The sequence below is a fragment of the Pungitius pungitius genome, chromosome 20 (genome assembly GCF_949316345.1).
Source record: "Pungitius pungitius chromosome 20, fPunPun2.1, whole genome shotgun sequence".
In the NCBI taxonomy this organism is placed as follows: domain Eukaryota; kingdom Metazoa; phylum Chordata; class Actinopteri; order Perciformes; family Gasterosteidae; genus Pungitius; species Pungitius pungitius.
In genome coordinates, this window is record NC_084919.1 from 8221262 (window position 1) to 8239152 (window position 17891).

The 17891-nt window shown below is 44.5% G+C and overlaps 1 protein-coding gene across 3 annotated transcripts in view; it reads right to left on the minus strand.

Moving 5' to 3' along the window:
- The window catches only part of nbas (NBAS subunit of NRZ tethering complex), a 106377-nt gene that overhangs the window by 11718 nt on the left and 76768 nt on the right, over positions 1 to 17891 (minus strand). For all 3 annotated transcript variants that reach the window (XM_037449412.2, XM_037449411.2, XM_037449410.2), the window contains 3 exons: positions 17442 to 17632; positions 14752 to 14841; positions 14022 to 14205 (listed from right to left, as the gene is read on the minus strand). In XM_037449412.2, coding sequence (XP_037305309.2) covers positions 14022 to 14205; positions 14752 to 14841; positions 17442 to 17632 — 465 coding nt within the window. The remainder of the gene's footprint in view (positions 1 to 14021; positions 14206 to 14751; positions 14842 to 17441; positions 17633 to 17891) is intronic.

The window sequence follows — 17891 nt, forward strand, 5'->3', positions numbered from 1 at the left end:
CACTAGCGACTGTCTGCGGACGAACGTGTTAACACAGGCGGTTATTATGGCGGGTTGGTAATGAAGCTTAGTACAGGAACCATCTGTGCACTTCTATCAGTGCAGGTGCAATCTACAGCAGCTCCAAATTACTCACATTTGGGTTTTGCAAATGAAGGCGTCCCATTGAAAATAATATAATGAAATTCCTTTGGAGGCAGTAAAACACATTTTCCTAGAGCGGATAAATAGGTACATTAAGATGACAAAGAGAACCACGGGAATTCTAATGCTTGATAAAATGATGACAACTTTTCCGTTTCCCCTCAATTAAAGTCTGTGATATTGACAACGCTGGAAAACCTCTGTGGCTTGATGCTGCTGTGGCGTTCCAGCTGCGTGTCGCATCTGCTAAATGGTATAAGCTTCTCTACGAAACATATACCTGAGAGACATTGGTTGAAAAGCCACAGTGGAGCTCTGCGGTGAGTCCCTTTACCATGTGGGTCATTGTGCAGTCAGAAGTGGAGGAAGCCCAGATGTAACTGATTGAGTGCTAATGAAAAAATATAAAACATGAAAAGCACTTATTTCGGTGATTTGAATTAGCTACAAAATGTCCACCAGCCATAATTTCGGCTAATATCCATTGCATAACCATAATAGCTATTTCACATAAGAATTATAAAGTGCAGACTTTGACAAAGTGACAACTAAAGACGTCAATAAAAATGATGAAAATGATATGATGATATATGGAATATATAAACAATCTTCACTCTTAAATAAGAAAGTTACAAACCTTTGGAAAAACGTTTTTAATACCGTACATAAAAACACCAACCTTCATTATTATATAGGAGTCAAACAATCTAAATGGAGCATAAATAGAATCACTTTTAGTCCATTTAACCAATAATGGCACTCAATATATTCCACTTGTTTGTGTAATTGTGCTACAATGGAACCATCACGGTATTCGAACGGTAATTATTAAAGAACGCACATGGGCTGATTTCCTTGATGAAGTACTGATACCGGTTTTAAGATATCGGTGGTGTTGAACCTCTAATTCACAAGTAAATGCTTATGCAAATAAGCAGCAGCACCGCAGATCCTTGCACAGTGGTGAAGTGAAGCGTCTCACGATGGGGGATGGAGCAATAAATGAGTAAAGCTGGAGCTCGGGACCCTCTGGAAATGGAGGTCATTTGGGAAACAGAAATGGAATCTTAACTACCTGTAAAAAGCCCTCAATGCAATCTAAAGCTCTCAAATCCATCACTGAATGTAAACTGCAACCCAAAGCCTGTTCATCATTGTTATTGCCTTACTCTGTTATGAAGGCTGAATACTGAAGACTCTCTAGCTGTTGAGGCATTTCATAAAGTTTTATGGCCACATGTATTCATCTTTTCGAAATGTAAGGGGTATGCAAGAACTTGGGATTCTCTGATTATATTTTGACCGCATGTTCTCCATTCAAGACACACTAGAAATTGCATCGAGACATGCAGAAATACTCAGATCTATCCTCTCACGCGCATGCACCCACACACAGACGCGTAATGATCAACACTCACATACAGTAGGTCACAAATGAATGGCATGGAAAAATGACTACGTGGCTCTCATTTTCGTAACAGTGAGGGATGGGAATTAATTAAAGCTAGTGATTAAAGCATTTATTGTGTGGGGTGTTGTACCGAGAGCAGGGTGCGGAGGGGCAGGAGGGCAGAGCGAGGAGGGAGGAGACGAGACCGTCAGCTAAAATGCAGAGGGGTGCTGGCAAATTGGATCTGACACATGGTCTCTCGGTCCGTCAGTCATCCTATATTCTTCCCCTTCTGCATCCATCGAGGCCTTTAAAACACTTTCCAACGTTCCCATCGTTGTCCATCTGTCCATCAAAAGATCAGCTACAGTAGTGGACAGCAGGGTAATGGCCAATGGACTATATCTGTGAAATACTATAGGACTTTTTGGCCGATTCCCACTTTCCTTTTTGGAGGAGAAGTGTTTAAACATTTATATTGAATAGCAATCCAATCATAGGTTAGTACATTGTATAACTAGCCACTATAGGCCTGTCCAGCCTTAGATTTCTCTACATGCCATAGTACAGTTGTGTCTTATGTACTCTGATGGATGCTGAAAGCGCTACCACGTTAGCACTCGTTAGCACTCACCAGCTAACTAAGTACAGAAGTTACTTTCTGGGCCAGGGAGCGTATACTTAACCAGCTTCATCAGTTTGTGGGCTTAATCTGTTTGTTACATTTCTTTAAAATCTCTGTTTAGAACTACTGTAGTCCATCGACTGTGTCCATTGAGCTACTTTTGTCTAGCTACAAGAGCTATGAACGGCATCACCAGCTTGCAACCACTCAGCTTCAAGAGCAAAAAAATAAGAATACAGAAACAACATGGACAACATGTTAAAATGCAGATGTTCTCACACACACACACACGCACACTGTGTGTTGACAGTAGGTGTTTTCAGGAAGGAAGCAGCGCCACCACTGTGCACCATACTGGCCTGCTGTGATTGGAAGTAGGCATGCTTTTCAAAATAATGCCAAAAGTAAACATGGAAATGAAGTAAGCAGTCGAAGAGGCTGAAGTAAATTAATCTTGACAAGTATAGCTGTTACCAGCAGCTAAATTAAATTATTCAAGTAAGAAATGAAAACTAAAAGACTAAACTGTTATCACTTCTAAAGTTATATGAATGCAGTCACGTGTACATTTCACGACAAAAACGCAATTACAAAGTTTTTCTGAAAAAAAAAAAAAAAAAAAAGTTTGTGTAGTCAGACTCTCCACTGATTAAAAACTGCAGGGCAGTCCGAGTTCACGGAGAAACAGAAACAGAGTTTTCGAGTGTGTGTGTGTAAGACAGACGTGAGCCGCTTTAGGGCAAATCGATAGGCAGAGCAGAAAGCTGTCAGAAGCCACATGAGGGTAAAACACGCACGCACACGCGCACACACACACACACACACACACACACGTCTTTTTTACTTCATCTCCATTTTTTTTCCTTTGGTGAAACGTGTGTGTGTATGTGTGTGTATGTGTGTGTGTGTCTTTTACCCTCGCATGAGAGTGAGACTGATTAAAGAGAAGTCACCTTTTCCTCTTTTGAATGATGGACATGATATACACACACACACACACACACACACATGCACACCAGCATCAAAATGCTCTACTGTCGGCTTTTAAATTTAAACTGCTTTCAACACACAAGTCGCACTTCACTTTAATACCGTGGATCATTTTAGACACTCAGACACAGCTTAAATAATGTGGGTTTTGATGTCTTGGTGAATTGGCTGATTGTACTTTGTTGTCCTGTCTTGGAAAACAACCCATAAGCCCAGAAGACAGGAATGTTAGTGATCTTTTGAAATTACCATTTCGTCATTTACTTCATATACTGACACGTACAAAACAGCTATGTTATTGTGTATGTGCAATCCTTGGAGTTATATTTCTGCAAGCATCAATTTGGCCTGGCCTCTGATGAACTGTAGCATTATGCAATCAAGATCATAAATGAGAAAGCTGGGATTAAAGTGTCAGTCAGAATGAGACAATTAGGGGTCTACTGGGGTGAACTCCCCCCCCCACGTGTCCAAGAACATCCAGGACTGATTAGACCCAGCTGGATTGTTCTTGTATTTTAAGAAGCACAAGCAGCAAAACCAATGCTGTTTTGATACTTTCTCATCACTGACACGCATGCAACATTACTTATAACATACATCAGTTGTTTTTTTTGTGCTGATTTTGGTACAGTAGCTTTTTTCACACAAATGTTCAGTGCTATAACCTTTTTAACCATAGTATGTTAACCAAATAACCGTGGACTCCAAACCAATTTCAAGTTCTCAAGCATTTGAATAATCATTATTTAAGGCTTACTTCCATCAGGAGGAAAATAAGTCACTGTATTACATTACATCACATTTAGCTGACACTTTTATCCAAAGCACCTTACATTGCATTATAACCCATGCGTTACATTTTGCCTGGGGAGCAATTAGGGGTTATGTGTCTTGCTCAGAGACACTTTGACATGGCACATGGGGCAGCTGGGATTTGAACCGCCAACCTTGCAGCTCCCAGCGCATCAGACTACTCCTTCACTGTACGAAGCGTCGGTGGTGATTGAGGATTTTCATGAATCTCAAGCTTTCGCTCCATTTATTACAGCAGTCCCGAACGAGGTGTTGAAGGGGCAGTGGGTGTCCAAAAGCCACAGAGCACATAATTAAATCGGACTTTTGACTGATCTGTGAATCCACCAGCAGAAGGGAAATAGGCCCTTTGTTACAGCACACAATGCCCAGGGTTTCCCACAGCTGTTTAAAGTGGCCCGATGACACTAAATTATTGACAGCCACTGCCAGGGCGTTAAGACCCGCTTGTACGACGTTACACCCACAGCGAGACAGACAGTGGCTATTTCAACCAGCGGAAATGACACATTCAACAAGCAAGGCAAATGTCAATCGATTACAGAGAGGGACCAGTCAGCCTCACATATTGTATCTGCACTTTCCCGCCATTAATCAAAACACTGTTGGATTAAAAGTTAGTTATTTGTGTTTTGAATATGTTGAAAACAAACTGCTCAATCCCTGGGGGACTCTGCGGGGGATGTCTCCCAGCGCCTTCTGAGACACAACGATCCGCGGTGCTGGTTCGAGCAAGTTTGTTCAAAGCTGGATGATTTTCTCCTGAACCGCCAGCATCAATACGTCCTATCAGATGTTCAGTTTGGAGACAATCAGAGCTAAGCCCCTCTGTCTGTGCGTCCCCTGCCTAGAATAGACAATTAATCCAGAGCAAATATAGTTGAGATAAGGCTACTGGCCAAAGCATGCATGCACTGTGTGTGTTGAGAAAAGTCACCAAAGGCTCTCTGCCAATGTAATGGTTGTTCATCCAACCGTTGCTGAGAGGAATCTGTCTGGACCCAAGACCAGCAGACGGACTTTGCCAATAGAGACAATAAGATGAAAACCGGAAGCCAACAACGCGAATTACATCAAAACAACCCAGTAATGGGTGGGAATTGATATGAGAAACCAAAGGAATGAAAAAGGATTCTGATGTCACCACTTTTCAAGGCAGAGATGACACCAGAACACAAGCACGACACCCACTCATACTGTCAGTACAACTCAAAACAAGCCCAGCAGGAGCCCAATTTGAACACCAGTTATCATGTACGGAGAATACACGCCATGTCTTCATAGCTGCCAGGAGGGGACCCTGCGGCGCACTCGCTAAAGTATGCGGCAAACAAACCCGTGCGGAGGACAGGTTAACGATCGGTGCGACCATCAGCGGCCGCCATTGGGCGCGTCTCCCACTCGTCACGTCTGATTACTACTGCCGCTCATGATGGCGGGCGCCATAATTCGCACCTTTCTATCAGGAGGATAGCATGTTTTATTTAATGTCGTGCTGCAGGGTCAACCCCATCTTTTAATAGATCATCAGATTCCCCTTTTCATCTTCAGGTAGCTGTTTTCTGGCAGTTTAACAAATGTTGTGGATTACATGATGGTTAAAAAAAACAGCTGTGATATGATTTTTATGCCTAGTTTGAATTCTGGACCCAAACAGCAACAGCAATCTTTGAGATGGTTTGTGATTACTGGACCCACAATTTGTCCCTACGGCTCCAAGTAACCAACTATTTAATACAGTTTTAATTTGTGTATTCATTTCATCACTTTTAGGCTGATTATAATACCCAATGGAGCATTACCCTAGAACCTGCACTTACCAAAACATAAAACTCATTATTTTTACAGATAGGCCTACTTAATAAACTCTGTTTCGATTTAGTCTGACTTTTAAGACTAAATTATAACACTGACACTGCAAAGTCGTCAGTTACACCATGGCGGTTATTGACGACTCGCATAAATCTGCAGGCTGCCAACAAAAAAAACAAAAAGCACTGGCGATACCTTTGAATATACCGAAAGTATTTCCAATTTGAGAAACCCCGTTTATTGAAAAATATCTGCATGGCAAGCGGCACTGCGCCTGTGCTGTGTAGCTGATGAGGCCGTTCGCCTCTCTGAGTCAAGTCAAAGATGCCTTCTATCCGCCTGAATTTGTATGAGCTGTTAGTAAAAACCCTCGTGAACTTTTGCCCCCATCAACAAAGCCGCCCGGGCGATCTCCTCTGTGACTCGGCAATTATCCCAGGTCCTTGACCCGAGCAGGAGCGGGATGGGGATGGGTGGGGGTTGGGGCACACGGGATGTGGGCACGTCGGTGTATCGGACTGGGAGTGCTGGTAGAGCCGTGGGACCTGCGCATCTCCGTGTCTGGCCTCTACGCGAGGGTGCCGCTCATCAATATTCATCGACCCGCCCCGGCTAATGTCCCGAGCGACGGGCAGAATAAAGTTGCAGAGGTCGCACACTTGACAAGGGGGAGTGGGGGGGGGGGGGGGGGGGGGATGATGGGAGAGTGCAGGTTTCAGTGCAAACTGAGAGCAGCGGAGAAGCAAACACCAAAAGGACGAAGCCTCAGGGCCAGTGGGAGGGGGGTTTATTACGGCTTCAAAGTGAAACACACAAAGAGCATGCAGAGGAAACACAAGCGTAAAGATGAAGACAGGCGCGCCCGTAGGGAACAAACAAATGTGCACGCACACACACACACACACACACATTATTGTGCATGCAAAGGATGACATGACAAGGGGAGTGCAATGACAAACAAATGCGGCTCTCTAACCCCCCCCACCCCCCACACCTATTTGTTATGCTTTTACTCTCTCTCTCTCTCTCTCTCTCTCTCTCTCTCTCTCCCTGTAGTCTGAGTCTGAGTGGAGCCACGTTGTATAACATGACACCTGAGTATACATAATGGTACACGCGCCTCAGGAGTGGAAGTAGAGGAGGATAAGAGACGAGGGGGGGTGGGGGGGTGGATCATAAGACAAAATACAGGAGGGGAAGAGCAGATGAAGGGACGAAAGGAAAGAACAAGCGTGTCGGCCCACACAAACACACACACACACACACACACACACAAACCAGCTCGACATCACAACGGTGACAAGCTCACGTTCACAAGCCGCCACTATAGTATGTTAAGCTTAATCACGCACGCTATATTTCTATTTTTAAGAAGGGTCGAGGCCAAGGAGAAGGGAGGGGGGGGCTAAATGATGTAACACAACAAGCAGCAGCGTTGCTTTGGCACACAAGTGTCTTAGTGCTTAAAGAACAGTAGAAATCCCACCCGTTGAAGTGAAGCCTTTATTAGGTGCTGGGTGCTGGAGAGCAGCAGAGTGCCTGCCAATAAAAACGAGTCATCGTCGACTGTCCCGCCGAGATGACTAAACTGACTTGTGCTCTCCTCTCCTGGTTTCAAATTGTAAAAGTAAGAATGAAATGGAGCGCGAGTAAACTTGTTCTGGGATGAGGGGGAAAGATAAACGCCAGTAAAACACGTGGATTCATGGCTATCACGGCATTGACCTATGACCTGTTGCCTTAGAGAGTGGCTATTAGATAGCGTCCTCGACCCTGTCACATTTATTATTCATCTACTTGGAAACAGACTCCTCTCTCTCTCTCTGTCTCTCTCTCTCTGTGTCTCTCTCTCTCCAGTCCGGGCTCATCAAACAAATCTCCCTCAGCTTTTCAGTCCGTCTTCTCTTCTCCACTCGGCCTTCACCTCGGCTGAGCTTGGTCTATTTTTCTACTTTTTTTTTTTTTTTTTAAATCTCACCGACAATCCCTGGCGGTACAAATCCTGACATTTTTCCAGTTTTGAACACAGGTCACATGTTTGACAGAGACAGCCCATCCAGCCGTTTGTCAATATATAATATTTGATTCTGACAAGGATCAGCTGCAGACAAAAGAAATGATTCTAACAACCTTCAACATTCCTGCTTATGTTTGTTTGTATTCCAGTCGTATGATAGAAATACAGCAGCTACTTGGCAGCTCTTCTTGTCTTCTTCCACTTATTTTGTTGCACATGTGTCAAGGCTAAGGCTTATCTGCTCACTGGGGGTTTCCAAAATGTGGCCTTACAACCTAATCACACAACAGGTGGAGAAACAAGGACTGGCCTAGAGTCACATAAATGTTTTCCTCGATGTGGACTATACACCAATGCAAATGTATGGCCTCTCTGTGTGTGTGCATGCATGCAAACAATTCACACATTGCGTCCAGAAATGGTGGAATTATGTAATTTTCTGCTTAATTGGTAGTTTCAATATAAATTAGCATCCTTCAAAAAGGGGAAAAAACAAGAGAAAGACAATTAAGACTGCAATGAGAATTTAGGAAAGGGTTTAAAAAATAAGAATAAAAAGTACGGTTGTAGACTTAATGCTGTAGGTATACAAACAAAGATCTGTTCAAAGCCGCGATGTTTATCTGAAATAAGATTCACAAGTGGAAAATAGTCCATACATCTAATAAGAAATGGAATCTGATCTCAGCCTTGATCAAATCAAACCATCAACAACATATGAAATCTAAAGAAGAGAAAAATAAACGAAAACATGCATCAGTGAAGACAAGTGGGAGCTTGGTCGGGATGTGGGAGCTGCAGGCTGGAAGCAGACACAGCTCCGCTCATCCATATCAGATCGAAGGCGCGCGGCAAGGCCAAACAGCACAGCATCAAAACAAGGGTGTCACAGCAAATGATCCGTGACACTGACAGCGGGGGTGGGGGGGGGGCATGTAGCAGGAATCAACTATCATCCTTGATGAGCTTAGATGATGACTTTTCATCCACACAAACAAGCGCGCGCACACACACGCACGCACACACACACGCACACAGGGTTGAATCTTCTCGCATACCTTCCTATCATTTAGAGCGCACACAGGTGTGAAGACCTTGCTGCAACGTCCTGGCTCCCTGGATGAAAACATCGAGGATTACCGTATTTTCGCGACTATACGGCGCACTGAATTACAAGGCGCACCTTCAATAAATCGCCAATTTTAGAACTATTTTCATATATAGAGCGCACCGGATCACAAGGCGCATAGAAGTAACTGCAGTAAAACGTTTGACTGGGGCTGCGTTATGCATCCACTAGATCGGGCTGTGCTAAATCAAACGTTATTAAGCGTTCTGAAAACTCTTCACTCCCATGGAAACGTTGTTCAAACGTTAATGTGGATATTAACAATATCTCTGAACCTCCAACTTTCGTTCTTGATTAATGAAAACATTCTTGGCAAATGCTTTCGTGCATCTTGCACCGAGAGGCAGCGCTGGAACAGACGGTGGCGCCTCGCAGCGGACCGTCAGCGCGATCCCGACATCCAACTACGAGCTTTAATATACTGTAGCGACTCTCGCTAATGAATCTCTGGACAATGTGCTTATCTTCTGGTTTTATTGTCGAGAAACAGGCTACTGTCGGCCGTAGCCTACGCCGAACAAAAACACACCATCGCTCTCCAAAACAACAACAATTCCCGCGTCCCCATAGGTGGCACTAAGATGAGTGACGTCACATTGTGCGCCCTTCACTGAACATCCCAAAACTCTGTAAAGTGCAACGCCGCTCCAGAACATGAAAACACAGTCCGTTACAATACGCTGTTGGAGCTGGAATTACCGCGGCTGCTGGCACCAGACTTTCCCTCCAATGGATCCTCGTTAACCAGTATGGATCAACCAATTGAGCCATATATACGGCGCTCCGGATTACAAGGCGCACGCGCCGTTTTTTTAGAAAAAAAAGGATTTTAAGTGCGCCTTATAGTCGCGAAAATACGGTAAGCAGAGTAGGCTCTACATTGAGCAGCAGGTGGTCACCGCTTTTGTCCAAGAAACGCTGTCAACAAATGACCTAAAGCATATTGATATTTGTAACATGGAGCTCTAACACAATACGCGCGCGCACACACACACACACACACACACACACACACACACACACACACACACACACACACACACGCACGCTTCAGTGTTGACAGTGGTGACATTTGGATGCCCCGCTGTTATGACTAATCATTCAAAATGAAGGCAAAAAATGTATCGCGGTCTGCACCTCTAACATCCTCCCTCCATGGTACCTAAATGTCAGCGTTTCTATTGGGCTCATTAATTCCTCCTTTTTATGCGTCTTCATCTGTGCCAGCGCCTGAGTAGTGTGTTGAGATGCACACGGGATGCCGCTGGCGGGAGGAAAGCTGATGTATCGGAAAAGGCAAGCGGCTTCTTGTCCTCTTTTTATGTTTTTCAATATCATCTCAAAATCTTTCCCTCTCTTTGTGTACGCTTGGGATCCATCATCATTCCCTTCCTCTCTCTAATTATTTTTCTATTTGTTTACTTCTGATCCATCATCGCTGGGTGTGTGCGAGGCAGCAGCTTTGCATCATCCAGTGGCCTTTTCCACTGACACGGCCCAGCTTGACCCGGTCTGGGCGAAACAGCCTCTGCCATAATGACATTTGTTTGGTTCTTTCACAGGCTGGCATGCTGGTTGTGCACACACGTTGGTCTGTGGGGGTGTTATTCAAATAAGGCAAACTGTATATGGATGAGGGTGCACAGACCGCAACATGCAGAAGGGACGCGGATGCTTGGAAGGCCAATATGAGGAGAACACGAGACCTTTCACATCCTGAAACAGACTCTGAGGATCTGAGGATTTCTTGAGGTAGCATCAAAGAAGTGTTTTCACAAGGCTATATGGCAAGGATGGAGGATTACACAGTACGTGAATCAGTTCTGTAAGAATACACAATGCAGCCTAGAGACACCACCAAGTAGGTCATCAGTAGACTGAACCAAACCAAAAGAAAGCGCTTGATGAGCTTTAAACTAAAATCAACTGTGATTATCGGAGATGCCGGACAGAAAAATCCAGTTGGCCCGACGTAATGCCTGTACATTGTGTATGTGAGCTTTTGGCAAAATACTTGAGTAGCACAAGGAAAATCTAGCACCTTGATGGACCGTCCACAGTGTGACCTCCCGGCTCCAGCCCACTGATACCCTCGAAAAGGATCTTCAGTTTAAGCCTGTGGATGGACGGATGCATTGTAAGACGAGGCTACATCATACTTTCTCAGACGTGATGTGATGGGGTCACTTTGCTACTCGGCAGTTCACCACCATAAGCTTTGCTCGCAGCGGACAGAACAAGTCACTGCTTTTGCACGTGGTGCAGAATTCAGCAGCAAAGCGAGAACAAAAGGTGAGCGAAGGGCCAACTTGCCAAAGACATAACTCCGAATGAATGGATAACAATGCTGCTTTGTGAAGGTGGAGGCAACTGGTTGCAGACAGGAGCTCTAACAGAGCGCGAGTGTCGCCTCCTCCTCCTCCGCGGTGGCCCAAAAGTCTGCAGGTTTACATAAGGTGGTTTAAATGAGTCCGTGGTGTTTGTGACTCACATGCGGCAGACGAGGCCGCGAGCCCCGTTGTGAGAGCTGCGAGGGCCTCCTGGCAGCCGATCACACAGCTTATTAACAGCAACAAATCGAGGACAGACATATTTAGCGCGTTATTTACATAACAGTCCACACTGCACCAAGCCGGGACATATTATGTACAGTCATAATGGAGGCTGCGAACCTACGGTCTTTAAGGTAACTCGCTTTCCAATGAGATAGTGGCACATCTCTGAAATATGCTCTCTCGGGTCTGCAAGGTAAACATGGTGCTACAGCCTTAGCTTAGCACGCAGATTGTGAGCCTTCATTTTGGTCAAGTTGCCTTTACTTGAAAGGTCTCCGGCTGAAGAGTCCCAACATGAGCTAATAATGATAATAAATAGTAAACTAAAAATAGTCTTGCTGTGTTTTAGTCGGGTTTCCTTTATTCCCTCTATGAGTGAAAGTCAACATCAATTCACTTTTGGAATCAGATTATTTCAGATACTGCTGCAACGGCACAATGTCAAAGCGTACCCGTTCCATTATTTGTATCCTCGCACACTACTTCCCCCGAGAATCCCTGGTTAGTATTCATCTTCTGCAATTTCATGACCCACATTTAATTAATTCATTTTTTGCACATATCCACGTGTCTACATTAATCTTTTTCCTGTTTTCAAGAACCAAAAAAATCTATATAATGCAAGTCTGGCATAATGTCTGTAATTTATCAATGACAATTAACCAGGCTGATTTGTAGCAGATTAAAAAAGATGAATGACAGCAATTTCTCTTTAGCATAATTAGTCTATCCATTAAAAACCTTAAAGAAAGACAACCTTTTATTATTAAAAAGTATACGTTTTCTTAACTGGCCACAAATATAAATAATTAAAATGCAAAATGAATGACTTGTTAAATACCCTTTGATTCATTAATCCAATACTTTAGTATTTGTTCAAATTGAAGGAGAGAGAGAGAAAGAGAAGATGGAGGGAAAAAAAACGTTCATTAAGACATTCAGCCAGTCTGCCCGGGGGAGTGTTTGTACATGCATCTTAACGCATGGAAACTTCTTTACATTCGGTGTGTGTGCAACTATTTTGCAGCTGCCTTCAGGTGTGGAGCATATAAAAAGTTTTAAACTTTCACTCCCTTTACCTAGTTCATGCAGTTTGGTCTAGTTCATGCAGTTTGGTTCAAATGCAGGTAAGTTGTTGATTGAGCCGCTCTACCGAGCGACGTCTGACATTTACAAAATCAATATTTTTCAGGATGGCAGAGGCCCTGTCTGGTGCTAGTTTGGTGTGTGAGGTACTGGTGATGATTTCTGATATGCTTCACCCCTCATAAGTATGCAGTGCAAGGCGGATAAAACGGTCAATGTGTGTGTGAGTCCCTCTCAGCCAGTGTATCCTTGCCGTCTCCCAAATGTTGTCGTCTGACTTCATCAAAACCATGGATTCATTTTCTGCTTCAAAGCCGACAAGACGAGGTCACACCGGGTCTCGGCCGTGGCCTCGGGGCTCCGACGCCGGTGCCAGCACCGCTTGCGGGTGGTGCAGTCCGAGCCAACATGATTACTGTGCCACCGGCAGCTTTCAGCAGGGCTGCAGCCGGCGGAGATGGGTGGATGGAGTGTCACTCCAATTAGGGAGCACCAAAAAAAAAAAAAGCTTTGAATTTGTGCTTCGGCACACATGTGGAAACTGAAAAGCTATGCAACTACCAAAAAATTAGACTAATCATATCTAATGAGAGATTTGGCTACAAAAACCCTGTTCACACATTGTGAGGCCTTTTGGTTGCCTCGGGGAGAAACAAGAGAAAGTGGCACTTCATCTGAAACAAGTCTCGCTGGGAGAGCAGGAGACTAATTTAAGATGAGTTCAATTCCTTTTTAACAAGATAAATTAACTGATCCCTGGGATGAACATTGCCTTAAGAGCGCACGTTTGCGCCCGCCTGTGTGTGTGTGTGTGTGTGTGTCTTGTCGCTGCCAAATGTCGGGAGTGCACCCAATTAGTTAAAGAGCCTGGACCCATACACACACACACACACACAGACACACACACCTGTCTACCTGCGCTGACAATGGCCCGCGGCTGCACGCATACATTTACACATTAATTGACCAGCTTGGTAATCAGCCAGTCAGGAAACTTAATGGCGCTCGATGGTTGGGGTGGGCAGGCAGAGCCACATTTTCAAACATACGCATGTGATTTGTTTACGCATTCGGCGGCACACCACCGCTTTTTCAGCTCAAAGCCCATAATGTTGCATGATGGGAATGTATACGTCCACATTCCTGTGTCCCGATGGAGTGTGGGGCACTTCTCAATCCTCTTAAAATAATCCCCTCAACAACACTCCTACCCGTTCTACTCCGTCCACTTATCTCTTCCCTTTATCCTCAATCTTGAGTATCTGTTCAAAGTCTACGGTCCGGCTTTTGATGTTACGACCTCGGAGAGAACGAAAAAAAAAAAAGCCATCTCTGGCTCCCATCGAATCAAGTGGCAGTGTTGTAAAGTTAATTCTCAAGTAACGTATGCCGAACATCTCTCAAAGTCGCCCGACTCTTGGAGTGGGGCTGATGAGTCACGACCGCGTGCGCGTTACCTCTCTGCCTTTGAGCACCGCCTGAGTCCTGTAGAGCAGCAGGAGACGCACGTCACTGTCCTGGAGGCTGAAGTTGCTCTCCAGGATCTGCAGCACGTCGATGCGGGGCCGAACGGGGAGCGCCGCGTCGCCGCAGAACGGATGCAGCCACGCCAGGAGGTCATCCGAGGTCACGGCGCTGTCACTGAGGGAGAAGGAGGACAGCGGTCAGTCGGGCACAGAGTGAGACAGTGATAAAGGGACAGAGATTTCTTAAACTCTTTGCTATACATTATCTATTTGGGCCACTATCTTTTGCCTGTCATGGTTCTTTTCTACCAACTCGGAGGATGCTTGGCCTCATGCTGTGTGCCGATGATAGATATAATTCTTATTTGCACCAATAATCCACACAAAGTAAAGAACAAGCTGAAAGGAAATCCCTCACTGACAATGAGGAATCATTTAGTCAGGCATGCATTTATTTCACTTTGTTCTCATCTAAGCTAACAGGAAGGTTTGCTGCTGCCTTTTGTTGTTCAACTAACAGACACTTTACTGGCATTTGACACACAGCAGGTGTTCATTTTGAGGCTTTGAATAGAGAGAATAAATAAAGCGACAAGAGGAAGGGAAACATTTTGGAAGAACGTTCAATCAATGTGGAACAAAGTGTGTGTGTGTGTGTGTGTGTGTGTGTGTGTGTGTGTGTGTGTGTGTGTGTGAGTGAGTGAGAGAGAGGATTACCTACCCACTCTGAACATTATTGTGCACCGCGGTGACCATGGCCTCCAGGACTCTGAGGGGTTGTGGGTAATTTGTCAGGGCGTCCGGGTCTCCACTGTAAAACAAACCACATCTCAAACATCTTGCAGAATACGCTAATCAAGATACAATTTTCAAATGTCCACAGCAGAGGGAGAATAACTGAGGGAAAGAAACAAATCAAAGGCTTTCTTCTCCTGAACGGTGTTAGCTAAAAACGGGTCTGCCAGCAATTAAAAGTTTTATTCAAATACAGCTTTGTAAAAAACAAGTCCAAGAGACATGAAGCAGGAGCAAAACATTTAAACTCGTCGACATCGTTACAGCTCACCAACCAGGTTCAATTTAGCAAAGAACGTCTTAACAATTTAGTTATTTAACGTTGATTAAAGAGGTTTGTACTTTCAAAAAAGGTGTAAGATTCAACAGCACAACATACTAGCTGAGCTTAAAATAGGTAACGTGGGATCTAGTCATTGGTGGCATTTCCTATTGTGGCTGTAGGTTCTGCTGCACTGTGCGTGTGCGCGTGTGTGTGTAATCTGTTTGTCGCAAAAGGAGAGCTATTTTTCACAAAGACAGAAAGGGAAAAAAAACGTTAATTTCCCCTGACTCTACTCTGCAGTTTTAATGTAGGTACACATCTACACAAAGGCACCAGAAAACACAAACACACACACACACACATATAAATTTATATATTTTCAAGACAAGACAAATACATGCACACAACATACTCTAGAAAAGGGCAAAATGACAACGCAGCATTTCCTTTATAGCATTTTACTACTTACGGCTATTTTCTCTTTGAAAACACACACGCACAGACTAGTTATGACAGATACAAAAGATGGCCATTAGTGTGAGGCCTGCTGTGCCAGACTGAAGGCTTTGTGAGAGCCAAAAACAAGACCGGCTCATTCATACCTGCCAAACACAATGCTTTGAGAAAGCCCTGCAACGACGGACATGCACACACTCAAACACGTGTGCGTGCACACACGCACACACACACACACACACACACACACACTCCTACTTGAATGCACAAAGGGATATTCATTATGCACGAACAGAGTGACATGTTCAAGGTAACGGCTGCCTTTGGTGAATACATAAGGCTGTGTGTGTGTATTTTGCACCTGACAAACAGAACACACACACGCACACCGACAGTACTGTATTTGTGTGTTGGTCCAGGAGCAGAGTGAGATCTGGAGGGGAACAGCTGGATCGGGCTGCATTCATTATTAGGAGATAATGACTCAGAGAAAGGAGAAAAGCGTGTATGTGCTAAAACAGTGTTTTGTCCGTCAGGGATAGTGGCCACGTGTCTGCATATGTGCGAGTGTCCGGGCCCGTGCACGAGAATCTTCCGGTGTGTGAGTGTGCGTTTGCCATCTATCTGCACCATGCGTCATTGAGCAGCCATGAAGAGGCGGGAAATGAGGCAGGAATATAATCAAGGTGATTGGCATTCATTCATCAAGCCAATCAGATGGCCCGATAAGATGTCAGGTACTGTCACTAAAACAAAGGCTTGCATTGGTCCGTCGGCGGAGGTTGAAAAAACAATGAAAGAAAATACTACTCTGAAGATAAGCCTTCAATTTTAGCTTACGTAACATTGCTTACATTCTCTAGTTTTTGTCTGCTAAGACCAACAAGACCCAAGTATTTTCCATTGCCCTGAACATTTCGGAGACATGTCAGCCTTAAACATCACTGCCTTCCTTTTGAATGGAGCGAGCAACAAGACACAGATGAAATGCCGCCAGTCCAACTCCCACAGGCAGCTACTGTAAAATCAATTCAACCCTTCGGGCATGTGTTGTGACAGTGGCTTCCCTGCAAACATGCTGAGCCCAGAGTGGACCAACACACACAACATTTTGAGATAACAACCAGCAGAGATCCGGTTAGGTGGTGTATTCAGGTAACCTTCAATATTTTGAAAATGTCACATCATAAAGCCCCTTTAAGCGGTGGGCAAAAGGGATTTGTACTGATCTGACAAATAAACACATGTATATTTACATTCAAATGTTTTAATCATACCAGACCAGCTTGTAAAACCTGACAACTTGATTTTCCTCCTGCTTTCGTTAGCTTTGTCACGCTGTGGGTTATCTTCGGTGGCACACAGTGCACAAGCCTACAGCACTGTAATTTTCTCAGTGCTTTACTATTATTAACGAATGAACAACTCAGGGCTAGCAGTGGGCCTATCAGTGTGCAACACCATTTATGATTTATAACCCAGTGAAAACACCAGCGATGCCCACAGAAAGGACAAAAATAACCCGTGTTCTGACTCCTGAAACAGGTGGTGTGATTTTATCTGATTAGTGGCAGGCGAAGAATGTGTTAGTGGCGCATTAAGTTGCTTATTGAACTGAAGAGAAAGCCAGGAGAGCACTTTCCCTTTTGCTTTCACTCTTGCTAAGCTATGCTAAACTAAGCTAATCTCCGGGCTCCAGCTCCACATGTATGTATGGCTCAGACGTGACGTGGCCCATTTTCTCATCTAGATTGCGGGCAAGCAAGCAAAGAAGTGTAAGAAGTGCGCTGTCATTAGTTGTAGTTGCCAGCCAAGCTTCCTCTGTGTAACTGGGCTTGTTCTCAATGGGCTGATCTTTTTTTCGGTCTGTAGGGAAAGCAGCAGAGAGAGATTACCTGAGTGCGGCCACTACTCGCTCCATGGCGTCACCGAGCACGGTTTTCACAGACAGCTCCAGGGGTCCAACAGCCACACGCAGAAGCTCTCCAATGCGATCCAGGGGCTGTCCATCAGTTGCCATGGTGACTGCTAGCTCGTGTACTTTTGACCTCTCGGATCGGGACAAATCATAAAGTTGATAGTACTTCTGGAATAAAGGGGGGAAAAAAGGTTATGGTGCGAGATATATTTTTGACCTTTAAATTATATTAAAAAGTGAAAGGGCAAGAGTATTTTATACTAATTTAGAATTTTCAGACTTGTTAAAAACATTTTGAAAATAGTAATGTGAAATGGCAAAGTACAAGTACAAAGTTGAGTGAGTGGAGTCGGTTGTCGAGTGCTTGGCTCTCTGAAGGTATTAACCCAGACCTGAACCTCCTCACTCCTCCCCACGTCCTCCTCCC